Raw genomic sequence first — 13,213 nt, 5'->3', positions numbered from 1 at the left:
TTTCAAACATTTTTTTAAATCAATTTATTTATTTGATATATTAAATGTGATACAAATAGGAAAACAATATTAATAATAATAACAATTGAATTATTTATAATAAGACTATGTATTTATTTTATTTTTTTGAAAATTTTATTAAATACTCAAATTAAAGTTAAAAATATTATTATAAAAAAAACTATTTCAATCATATTATCATCTATGTGTTAGTTTGAAATGATATTAAAAATTTATAATTATTATTAATTAATAATTAATTATAATAAGAAATCATTTATTATCGATAATAATTTTGATATTAAACATAAATTATACAATAAAATAATTAAAATAATAATAATTTTTATAGAATTATTATCTATGATTTAAAAAAAAAATAATTTTACTATAAATGTTTGTATAATAAAATAAAAWAATAAAAATAATTGATATTATAATACCATAATAATATAATTTAAATATCAATTAAAGTTTTTATTTTTTTTGGGAATAAATCTTATGTTTAGYGGACTTTTTGCCCGATAAACCATTTCAGCGGATGTTTGACACAATCTAACGGTTCAATTGATTCAATTAAAAGTTTTGGCAAACTTTGGCTAATACTATCTTTTCCTCAGTAACTGCAAAMCGTTTACCAATACAACCGCGAGGACCGGCACTGAACGGCACATAATTGTAGGCATTTATTGTTGTCGAGGACGAGGAGGAGGAAGAATTGGTAACCGATTCGAAGCGTTCGGGTCTGAAATGGTTGGGATCGGGAAATACATCCGAATCGTAATGCATTTGTTCAATCATTATGAATACGTCGACACCGGCAGGTWTAACATAATCACCGACCGGACAATCGGCGACCAATCGGCGGGCAATAAACGGTGCCGAAGGATACATACGTAACGATTCTTTCAGWACACACTCCAAGTATGTCATMCGTTGAATGTCTTCGGCAKTGATGTCTCTCTGGTTGTTGATGTCGTCGTCGTCACCAAAAATTRTGGTCAACTCGTCCTGAATCCTATGCTGTACTTCRCGATGCAATCCAAGCAAATACAGAGTCCATCCGAGACTTACCGAAGTAGTGTCGTGTCCKKCAAACATAAAAGTGTCCACTTCTTCGCGTATGTCYTCCAGAGATATGTTGTTGTCTTTGATGTGATAATCGAGTAATAGATCCAGAAATGCCATACTTTTCTTCTTCTTCTTCTTCTTGTTTGTCGAATAATAGATGTTATCATCACTTGTTAACTGATCCGTAGTTTTTGAGTCGTTATTTGAAATAATAAACTGTTGTTTCTTTTGATTGATAACATTGCGKGTAAATGAATGAAGCGTTTGAAGAGATCCCTTAAATTTATGGCCAATCGATGTCCGATAGAATATGATGTCCGACCAAATCCACGGCGAAAACATACGTTTCATAAATATTTCGCCCAAATCRTGAATGGCTGAAACGTATGGCTTATTTTTGCCTACCTGTGCGCCCACTTGTACACCCATTGCTGTTTCTATAGACATTTTAAAAAAAATTAGTATTATTTTCTATTAATATTATTATTTTCTATTATTTTTAATTATTTTCTATTATTTTTAATTATTTTCTATTATTATTATTATTATTATTATTATTATTATTATTATTATTATTATTATTATTATTTTCTATTTTTTTAATTATTTTCTATTTTTTTAATTATTTTCTATTTTTTTTAATTATTTTCTATTATTATTATTATTATTATTATTATTATTATTATTTTCTATTTTTTTAATTATTTTCTATTTTTTTAATTATTTTCTATTTTTTAATTATTTTCTATTATTATTATTATTATTTTCTATTATTATTATTATTACAATTATTTTTATTAATTATATAATTACCGCAAATAATATCCAATGTTAACTGAGCTATCGGTTCCCGGATATCAATATATTGTCTCTGAGATGACATATCTTTGATTTTCTCGACAAATATTGATGTCTGTTCATTGATTAATGGTATAAAACTATCCAATATTTTGAAATGAAATGCCGGTGTCAACAGTTTTCGTCTACCTTTCCATTTAGCACCGGTACTCAACAATAGGCCATCGCCTAACCAATCACTTAGAAATTTATATTGYTCAGATTTTTCAATATTAACATTGCTTGAAAATATAGTCTATTGTATAMAAAAAAATTATTATAATACATATGTTAATATTAAAATTTTTTCAAAATAGTGTTAAAATTATAATTAAATTACAATTTTAAAAAATTATAATATATATATATATATATATATATATATATATATACATTAATGCCAAATTATAAATAAAATTATTTTTAAAATATTATAATAGTAATAGTCATATATATACAATATTACTGTATATATTCAGTATATATAAATTTTTTTAATATAATATATATATATATACATATATATATATATATATATATTATATATATTATATATATTATAATTATTAAAATATAATAATAGATTAGCTAATTATACAGTATTATAGTATAAAGTRTACATACATTTAGTAARTTATGTTTGAATAAAACAATCACTGGTTGTGTTCCCAAAAATATTTTATAAATACCATTAKTTTTATATAGTTTACACAGCGATACTAGTATTTTATAAATACCTATACAATTAAATAAATTTTTTACAAATATTAAACATATATAAATATATATATATTAGAAAAATTTTATTATTAGTTAACATTATTTATTTATMTAAAAAAAACTTACATTCATTGAGAGGAACGCCAGGTATACGAAACAGGTCTAAGTTGCCGATCAACGGGTATCGGGGATCGGGTCCGGGAATTCTGGCCAAACATTGGTCGCGATAACCGTATTTATGTTTGTAATAAACATATAGTAATACTGGAAATATAGTTAAACTAATTGCTAATAAATATTTCARAAACAATACAATAATTGATGYAAACATTGTTTTTGATATAAATAGCAATTAATATTTAAAAAAAATAATAGCAATTATTTCATTTTGTAYACTAATATATGTATTAATTTKGTTTTTTAAAAATAAAATAAACTATTGTAATGAATAATTTTTTTTTGTTGAAAAATTTTTAGTCATTATTTATAAGGTATTTCCATTTGGCGTGGTTCACATATTACGTTCGCATTGAATAAAGCGAACTATTTCTTTAAGAACGTTCGCATTTAGATAATATTTTATTTCTTGTAGTCATTATTTGCGAACGTATTTTTTTTTAATGACTACATGCGAACAATTGCGAACATAGGGGAGGGAGGGGGTTTTCTTAAAAAGTGCGAACGTTTTGAACAAAATATTTTATATAGTATTATACACATTAAATAATTAAGTTTATCATATATATATATGAAACAAAAATTTTTATTGACTTTTATTATTTAGATTATTAATAATACTAAATATTAATCTAAATYATTAGTTTTAWTTWAATGTAAATATTGTTTCATATATATAATTGATAACCAATGAGATAATGATATGACAATTATAATGATATRTAMATTAGGATTCATATATTTGAAATTTTTTTTATACATCAATGATTTTAATACATTTTTTTAGTAATAATAATAATACTCAAAAGTTTTATCATATTTTTATGTATTTATTTTTTTCTAAATACTAATATGAAAAACAATTAGGTTTTTAATTAATAAATTTCAATTATACAAATATATATACAGTACAAACATATGATATAAATGCAATTAAACTTTTTTTTTAAAAAATAATATATTGCTAATTTAAATTAAATTATTAATCATAATAAACTAAAATAAAATTAATTAATTAATATAAGAAAAATTGAGATAAACTAGAAATATATTTAATTAATTTTTTAATTATATTATTATATTTAGCTTTTACAATGAATATATATATATAATTTTTAAACATTTAATTATTGTTATATAATTTATTGTTTGAAAAACTTATTGATTGTAAATTATGTAACAAAATAAAATAAMAATAAATTTTATTAACAAAAATTTATTTACGAGTAAACAAACAAAAAATAAATGTTTCAACAATAACAACAACAACAAGAGATTACAAACCCATGAAAAATAAAATTATACAAAATTTTAATCAAAATAAGAAACTAAAATGAAATAATAAATTTTTGTAAAATAAAATATTTCTGACAAAATATTAAATATGTAAAAAATTATTAATATTTTTTTTTGATTAAAAATAACTACCGGGTAATTTTTTTTAAACATTTAATATTTTTCTATTATATAATTTATAATTATGATAATTATAAACTATAAAATCTAATAWATATATATATATATATATTGTATTTAAAATTTACTAAATTTTTTTTTAWAAATTGGAAGACATTTATTTGAATCACACAATTACCGTATAGACCCGCATATACCCACACACTAGTAAAATAATTAAAGTTTTATTTTTGAATGTATAATTACCCCGCCCCCTATCATATAGCCCCAGTAGAGGGCCTATTTGTGAGATACAGCCCCAATCAACCAAATGTTGATTTTTAAATTTAAAAAAAAATTGTCATCAGGGGGTGGGGGTGTTTAGCTATATACGGGTCTAAATTGAATCTAAAAATATCGTTGAATAAAAAGATACTGTATATTATGGTTATGTTAACAGTGCCCCCCTATAAACTAAATGCTAGCTAACAGTCCTTAAACAACCGTCTCATATCTACCACTCATAATGATAATAGATGGGTGGCCGGGGTAGGCCTACATCGAGGCCCAGATGAGCTACATGTTTGTTGAATGTAGTCTTAATCGAGTGAAAATAGTTGCCCGTCTCCTTGTGCCGGTAGGTTTCCTCCACAATCCGATGCTGTTCCCTGAGTGCACCGTCAATATCWCCCTKRCCGACCAATACAATCATYTKTTTATARGCGGCCACAATATGCGGATAGTTTAACAGTGCAGCGTTACTGGCCAGACATCCAGATGCCAGTGCCGGTACCAGTAACTGAAATTACCGTAAAATTAATTATTATTATTATAATTTAGACAATTAGCTTACGGTAATTGTTTATGTATATATATATATATAAGTCAAACCTCTATATATGCCATAAATATATTTAGTTGATCCCGGTGCTTGTTTAACAATATCATAAATCGTTGAAAATTGGTATCTGCAAACTATATACAATGTATATATAAATTATATGTTATTTGTAATTAAAAAACAATAATTATTAATTAATTAATTAATTAATTAGTTTTTAAATTAGTTTTTAAATTAGTTTTTAAATTAGTTTTTAAATTAGTTTTTAAATTAGTTTTTAAATTAGTTTTTAAAACTTTTCAATTACTTTTAGACCGCAAAACTGCGGGATCTGTTTGAGACCTTCACCGATGGCGTCGACGATATCGACTAAACAGATATAATATATATATATAAAAATATTAGTTAATAATTTGAAAAAAAATAAAATAATTAAATCAAATTGAATTAAATTGATGACAACATTACAGCTCATTTCCCCTATTCTGGTAGCGTTATGATAGTAATAGAGGGGTGTATTGGGCGCTGCCCTAYCAAACGTTTTCATATAGTCTACCCATTCGCCGATTGTTTGTGGCCTATAGTAATTGGGCGGCAATACAGCAATACCATCGAAACCTAACTGTTCAATTTGTTTAGCCAACCCGGTTGATTCTTTCATACAGGTGCTCGAAACATTGACCACTGCCAACAAATGATAAGCCTGTTGGGCATCAATAGCCTGACGCCAGGCCTTAGCCACCGCTAGTCGTTCATCGTTGGTCAGGGAATAGCCTTCGCCAGTGGTTCCCACTATGTATACGCCGTCGACACCACTGTCCAGATAATGCTTAAGATATTTAGGTATTTGCGAGACATCCACTTCCCTAATATATATATATATATAGCATATAAATTATATCATATAATCTATTTTAATAATTAAAATACATATATACTTATCCTTAAATGTCTATTATTTAGTATTATTATTATTATAATTATTTAGTATTATTATTATTATTTAGTATTATTATTATTATAATTATTTAGTATTATTGTTATTTAGTATTATTATTATTTATTATTTATTATTATTATTTAGTATTATTATTATTATTTAAATTTTTAAAAAATTATTTTCAAACATACCCATTGGCATCAAAGGGGGTAAAAGGGGCGGCCATCGCACCCTTGAAATTCAATAATTTTTGTTTCCTCTCGTCAAGTGTTGGCATCTTTTTTTAAATGGCTTTATATTTAAAAAATTAATAAAAAATATTATTTGAATATTTAATTTTGATTAAAAAATAAATAAATAAAATTATTATTAAACATTTACCTATTATTTTTTTTAAAAAAAATTTAAATTAAATTTTGCGGTATATTTAACATACAATATACTGTATATATATAATTATTTTGTATTATTTTTGACGATATATCAATTTACTGTACAATAAATTTAAACAAATTTTATTAAATTTTATTAGTTTTTAAAAAATTGTGAGATATTTATAGTTTATATATGATATATATACTAATTGTATATTAATAGTACCAATTAATTTCATCAGATTTATTAGTTAATGATAAATTTAAAAAAAATTGATTACACTATTTTATCAGTATATTATAATTAGATAGATAAATAAAATTGTTGTATATATATAACTGTTATATTTGATATGATATTTGATAATATTGTGTTATTATTATTACTATTCAAAATGTTTAGCAGCTGCTGCTAAACATGTACTGTATTACCCATACAAAAAAATTAGTTGATTATATGCCCAGTGCAAACTGTACTAGGTAACACAGTAAATACGTACACATATTGCATATTATCTAAATAATTTTTTTTTTGAAAAATAAATAAAACAAATTGTATTATACTATTATATTAATAATATTACTAATAATATGTATAATATATAGTAAAATTACATATTTAATATACAGTATATAGTATGTACTAATAAATTATTATGTAATTTATGTTAAGCATTGTGTAATATAAACTAACATATATATATATATATATATATATATAAATTTATAGTATTGAATAATATGCAATATGTGAACGTATTTACTGTGTTACCAAGGTGCAGTTTGCACTGGGCATATAATCAATTTTATTGTGTATACAGTATATATACAGGGTAGTTTAAATCAAATAAATAAAAAACAGACAATAAATAACCTTTAATTTTAATATCTAAAATTTTTAATTTTGTTTATATATATCATATCAATTTTGATCAATATATATATATATTGATCAAATTATTATATATATATATAAATGTTAGTTTATATTACATAATGCTTAACATAAATTACATAATAATTTATTAGTATATACTATTATATATATATATATATACTGTATATTATAAATGTTAGTATAATACAATTGGTTTATTTATGTTTCTAAAAAAATCTAATAATAGATTAGTTAAAATAAATATTAATTACTATTTAATATATCTAATATATAAATTATGATCTAGCTAATAATAATAATAATAATAATAATAATAAAACTATACTAACCTACCTGTGCTAATGTCTAGGGCCATATCACGCTGAAAGCACCGGTTCTCGTTCGATCACCGAAGTTAAGCAGCGTCGAGCCCGGTTAGTACTTGGGAGGGAGACCACCTGGGAATACCGGGTGTCCTAGACACTTTTTTTTGTTTTATTTTTGTAAAAACATGTTTGTTTTTTTAAAAAATATATAATTAAAAACATTATTATAATTAATAATTACAATAATAAATACTTTAAAAAATTATGTTTATTATCTCATATACGGTATATATATATATATATATATATATATATATTTATATAAAATGTTTTTTAATTTTAATTTTATGTTATATAAAATTTATATAAAATATGGTATAATTTAGCAATTATTGTTTAACATAATAAATCTTGTAATAAATAAATAAAAGTTATTATTATTGCATTTAAATTTACTTTTTTCACCAAATATTGATATAAAATAATTATAAATTAGATAGTTGCTAAAAATACTATTAAATAAAATTAATAAATATAAATTACTAAAAAATAAAAATATTTACTACAAAATTATTATTTAAAAAAAAATTAATTAGAAAGTTATTTAAAAAGCATAAATTATAATATATTTATTAATGTAAAATAATATATTGAAAATTTTATACTTAATGTTTTATTTAATTATTATTTTTTGTTGAAAATTTTATTTATTTAATGCATTAAAAATAACATTAAAAACAGTAAGACATTAACATTAAGTAACATTAAAAATAATTGTTACAAAAAATAGTTGTCAAATATTTTTTTTAAAAATTGTTAACCAATTGTATTGTATTTGAGCTAATAGTTTTATTTAGCCTGATGCTAAACATGACAGCAACTGCACTGGGTGATTTTACAGCACTGGGGGTAATAGCCATCGCAACATCGGGCCCCCTCACACGGCCAACTGCATTGCCAACAATTATTATCCCAACTAAATGAGCCCGACTTTTCATTGGTAGATACATTGGCGGCCAATATGTGTCCTAAAAAAATCAATTAATTAATTATTATATTTAATAAATTAAAAAATAATATTAATTATAATTAATTAAAAAATATTCGGTAAATACCAATAGTATAGGCATTGATATCTTGAACAGTGTTAACAAAGTCAGGACCCATAACAGCACAGTTAGCTAATTATTAATTTATTAATAATAAGTTTTAATAATAAGTTTTAATAATAATTTTTAATAATTAATTTATAAATAATAATTTAAGTAAATTTCATACCATAGGCTACAAAAACAACAAACAAAGTGATGATAGTTATTGAATGCATTACTATAGTTATTATAGTTTTTATTTTTTATTAATTAAAAAAACTAGTAATTATTATTAAATTAAAATTGCAATTAATTTTTTTTTGAGCCAAACATAGTTTATATACTTTTTTTTTGATATAATGTATACTTTTAAATAAAAACAAATATATTGTTTATTATTTAATCAAATACTATAATATTGATATTTGATATAAAAATAATAATAATAATAATATTACAAACATATTATGTAATAATAGAAAAATTAACCTTTATCAATTGTTTTTTTTGTAATCAATAAAAAACAAATAGAGTAAACACCAAAAAACTTTGAAGGTTTTCAAAAAAAAAAATAATAAATAAAATAAATAAATATTATTTTACCGTTAATTATATTTATTTTGTATTATCTTGCTAATTTTTAAAGATATTTGTAATGGAAAATTTTTGTTACTATTAAATTTTTTTGCCTGATAACTTTTAACAATATCAAATATTTTATATTTATTTAAAAAAAGTAATATTAAATATTTAATTACTTAGAATAATAATAAAAAAAATATTTATTGAAATAAGTATTTATAATTAATTAAACTAGTACAAAATTATTATTATAAACAAGTTAATTTTTTTAATTGTTTATACTGATAAATTATTAATTAAATAAATAATATATATATATATCTATTATTTTTTTCATAGATCCTGTTTATAGTCCTAATAAATATTATATTAATATAAAATAATTTATAAACAAATTTATAAATAAATAGTTACTTATGATACTAAATAGTGTATTAAATATAAATATAATTAATAGATATATTAATAGATATAATATTAAATAATTTTAGTAAATTTTCAAAATTAATACAGTAATAAATTATTTTATATTAATATAATATCTATAAATAATTAAGTTTAGTTAATTGTTTAATCATTTAATATAAGTATTCTACAATTGAAACTGTCCGAAATTAAAACAAATTTTAAAGTTAATTTATTCGAAAACTACAAATGATAAAAAATCATAAAATTTACATCTGTTTCATTGATTATCGCCTAATATTTAGGTAAATAAACAATGTCATTTTAAAAAATTTTTCATATGTATTTTTTGCAAAAAAGTAAAAATGACATTTTTTACATCATGTTATAGTTTTAATTGTAATTTGTTTAAACAAATATTTAAAAATACAATTTAAAATTAATCTTAAAGTACACTAACAGGACTATATTTACAACTAACAATAACTTTATATTCAGACTCTTTTATTGTTTTTTAAATTCTTTAAATCACATACTTTTAAATAAAATAAGCATCATAGATTAATTCAATTGTTTTTTTTATTAAAATTTAAATATTAAATATAAACTATTTATTATATATTAGTATATATGTCATTTGATATAATAATTATAAAATTGATAGATATTTTCAATCAAATAATAAAATATGTTGAAATTATCACACATAACGAAAATTTTTTAGTTTTAAGATAAAATTATCTACTTAAATATAAATTTGTTTTTTATAATTCTGCTTATCATTAGTAGATACTTATATACATACTATTCATGAAAGAAAATTAAATATATCTCACTTAAAGAAAAAGTTAGACATAATTTTATAAGATATAGTACATGATTCAGCAAATTACAAAAAGTCATTATATTTATTTTTATATATTTGTCATTAAGAAGAAACAAGCTAGCTCTAACAGTGTGGCATTTAAAGTCAAGTATATTGTTAGACGGATAACATGATAACTTTAGATTTTTAACAATTATATGTAACAATATAATGCTAAACAATTTAGCTTTAGTTCTGACAATTATTTTATTATAAAATTTTAAATATTAATATTAAAATTTTGAAAACTTTTCTGAACAATCATCTAGGCTAATATTATTTAATGAAATATTATCACATTGGAATTTATTATTATAACATTTAAATAATCACTATAATTAAAAAATTTGTTTAGTCAAATTTGAATGTCTTTTACTAAAATGATAATAATTGGTAAAATATAGAAAAACTAAATTCAAATAATTGTAAAATGTAAATATAAATAATCGACCTTTTTTATTTAAAAAGAATCACATTTTTATCTTTATTAGTTGCATCATAATAATAACGTAAAAATTGATGTACTAAAACGGTCATTACTTGTTATATAATGCTTATATATTTTTTTCAATATATATTATTACTAATAATATATATTGAAAAAAATATATTAAATGATTAAACAATTAACTAAACTTAATTATTTACAGTTAAAAAATAAAATAAATTTAATTAAATTTGTTTTAATACAAAAGGCATTATTTATATTATTATTATTATTATTTTAAAAATGTATAATATTTATAAAACAACAAAATTATATATAAAGTTAAAATTAATATTAATAACTGTTAGTAATTAATAGAAAATAATTGTTAGTTAATTTTGTTTGATTGTACAACAAAAACAAAAATAATTAAACTTAAAAAAAATATTATTAGTATTAAAATAAATATGAATATCGCGGCTAAAAAAAATTTGTTTTTCAAAATTAAAATTATAATATTAATAACTGTTAGTAATTAATAGAAAAAAAAAATAATTGTTAGTAATTTTTGTTTGATTTACAACAAAAACAAAAAATAATTAAAATATATTTTTAGTATTAAAATAAATATGAATATCGCGGCTAATAATTAATTTAAATAAAAATTGTTTAAAAATTATTTAATTAATATATTTATTATTTATTTAATATTACTATTACTTAAATACTGTATTATAAAAAAACAATGCCATCTATTGGTTGATATTATTGTTATTATTGCTATTATTATTGCTATTCATTGTATTAAATGTTTTCAAAAACGTCGAGTCATTAATCCGTTTGCAAATAAAAACATCAATTTGTTTAACAAAACAATTTTACCGATCAATCAATTGTTGGCCGCAAACCCGTTAATCCCGTGGACAACACAACACACACACACTCACACAATATGTTTGATACGTTAATCAATGCCGATATGCGACCGGTTGGCCATCATTTTCAGCCGTACGCCGACAACGGCGGGTAAGTTAGAGATTTTTACCGATAAAACTTGTGACCAATTGATTGATTTGTTTTTGTCTGACCCGAAACAGGACTGTTGTTGCACTGGCCGGCCCAGACTTTGTGGTCATTGGTTCCGATACCAGACTGTCGACCGGATTTCAGATCTTGACCCGCGATCAGACAAAACTGTTTGAACTGTACGGTTGTTTGTTACGGGTTGTTACGGGCGGCTAATATATCAATTTAACCGCCCGATAGTTGTCCACTAACTAATGTAAACACTTTTTTTTTGTTATATGTTGATGACCACCACTGTTACCGCCGCCGCCGATTAGGACACCGAAATGTATATTAGGCTCAACCGGCTGCTGGTGCGATATCTTGACCTTTCGGAAAGTACTGGACGCTAGGCTTACGGTAAGTCCAGATCGGATCGGTCGGCCATTTAATAGTTGCTAACACTTCCTAACAATTGAACAGATGTACAGCCAGGACCACAATAAGACAATATCGACGCCAGCGTTGGCCCAATTGTTGTCCAATATGTTGTACAACAAACGCTTTTTTCCGTACTATATAACCAATATTGTTGCCGGTCTGGACACGGATGGTCGCGGCTGTATATTCAGCTACGATCCGGTCGGCCATTGCGAACGCAATACCTATACGGCTGGCGGATCGTCGTCGGCGTTGATTCAGCCACTACTGGACAGTCAGGTTGGCCTCAAGAATCAGGAGGGCGTCCCGGCCCGCGATCTGACTCTCGAATCGGCCAAGAATTTGATTAAAGATGTGTTTATATCGGCCTCCGAACGCGATATCTATTGCGGCGATTCGGTGGACATTCGTATTGTCACTAAAGACGGCATTCAAACCGAAACTATGGCATTGCGTCGCGATTAGCGGCCGGCGGCCGACCGACCAGTTATCGATCACTGGCCTATAGAGTCGGCGTCGGCGACAATATTTGTTGTGTGTTTTTTTTGTGTCTATTTTTTTATTAAGACACCGATAATAAACAATTTCATTATAATTATTATTATTAATACCGTATTTCATATATATTTAGCTATAATTATTAATAAACACAACAAATATTTTACTAAAATTTTCTAATATTTGTATTTTGAAATATTTTTTTTAATTAAATTAATTTATTTAATTAGTAAATTTTTATCACTTATTTTTGTCCCTGTACATATATTGAAATTTTTAAATTTAACTAGATAAGTCGAATATGTATAATATAGATTAGATTAATATTAGTATTATTAGTA

General features: G+C 22.8%; 3 protein-coding genes, 1 long non-coding RNA gene and 1 other non-coding gene across 5 annotated transcripts; 2 read left to right on the top strand and 3 right to left on the bottom strand.

Moving 5' to 3' along the window:
* Nucleotides 1-534: 534 nt before the first annotated feature.
* Nucleotides 535-2,959, bottom strand: LOC128956283 (cytochrome P450 4V2-like). Its single transcript, XM_054301981.1, is given in 4 exon segments — nt 535-1,508; nt 1,885-2,164; nt 2,533-2,645; nt 2,755-2,959. Coding segments are annotated over 4 exon segments (1,572 nt in total).
* Nucleotides 2,960-4,360: 1,401 nt separating this feature from the next.
* Nucleotides 4,361-6,468, bottom strand: LOC128955342 (N-acetylneuraminate lyase-like). Its single transcript, XM_054301010.1, has 6 exons — nt 6,363-6,468; nt 6,173-6,272; nt 5,510-5,907; nt 5,349-5,410; nt 5,092-5,175; nt 4,361-4,999 (listed from the first exon to the last, which is right to left on the bottom strand). Exons 2-6 carry the CDS (start codon nt 6,256-6,258, stop codon nt 4,715-4,717), a joined length of 915 nt encoding a protein of 304 aa, XP_054156985.1. The 5' UTR covers nt 6,259-6,272; nt 6,363-6,468; the 3' UTR covers nt 4,361-4,714.
* A 1,128-nt stretch (nt 6,469-7,596) lies between these two features.
* On the top strand, nt 7,597-7,715 carry LOC128957365 (5S ribosomal RNA). The gene has a single exon (XR_008484548.1). It is a non-coding gene; the product is annotated as a 5S ribosomal RNA (ribosomal RNA).
* A 734-nt stretch (nt 7,716-8,449) lies between these two features.
* On the bottom strand, nt 8,450-8,888 carry LOC128955517 (uncharacterized). The gene is made up of 3 exons (XR_008484498.1): nt 8,837-8,888; nt 8,674-8,739; nt 8,450-8,586 (listed from the first exon to the last, which is right to left on the bottom strand). It is a non-coding gene; the product is annotated as an uncharacterized LOC128955517 (long non-coding RNA).
* Nucleotides 8,889-11,707: 2,819 nt separating this feature from the next.
* On the top strand, nt 11,708-12,985 carry LOC128955385 (proteasome subunit beta type-1-like). The gene is made up of 4 exons (XM_054301055.1): nt 11,708-11,954; nt 12,026-12,133; nt 12,272-12,353; nt 12,417-12,985. The coding sequence occupies exons 1-4, from the start codon at nt 11,881-11,883 to the stop codon at nt 12,837-12,839; spliced, it is 687 nt and encodes a 228-aa protein (XP_054157030.1). The 5' UTR covers nt 11,708-11,880; the 3' UTR covers nt 12,840-12,985.
* Nucleotides 12,986-13,213: the final 228 nt, after the last annotated feature.

The sequence above is a fragment of the Oppia nitens genome, unplaced genomic scaffold (assembly GCF_028296485.1).
Source record: "Oppia nitens isolate AA-2021 unplaced genomic scaffold, nextdenovo-longstitch-racon4-pilon3 scaffold12_pilon_pilon_pilon, whole genome shotgun sequence".
NCBI lineage: Eukaryota > Metazoa > Arthropoda > Arachnida > Sarcoptiformes > Oppiidae > Oppia > Oppia nitens.
Note: the sequence above shows the minus strand (reverse complement) of the source record. Positions and strands in the feature narration are given on the sequence as shown.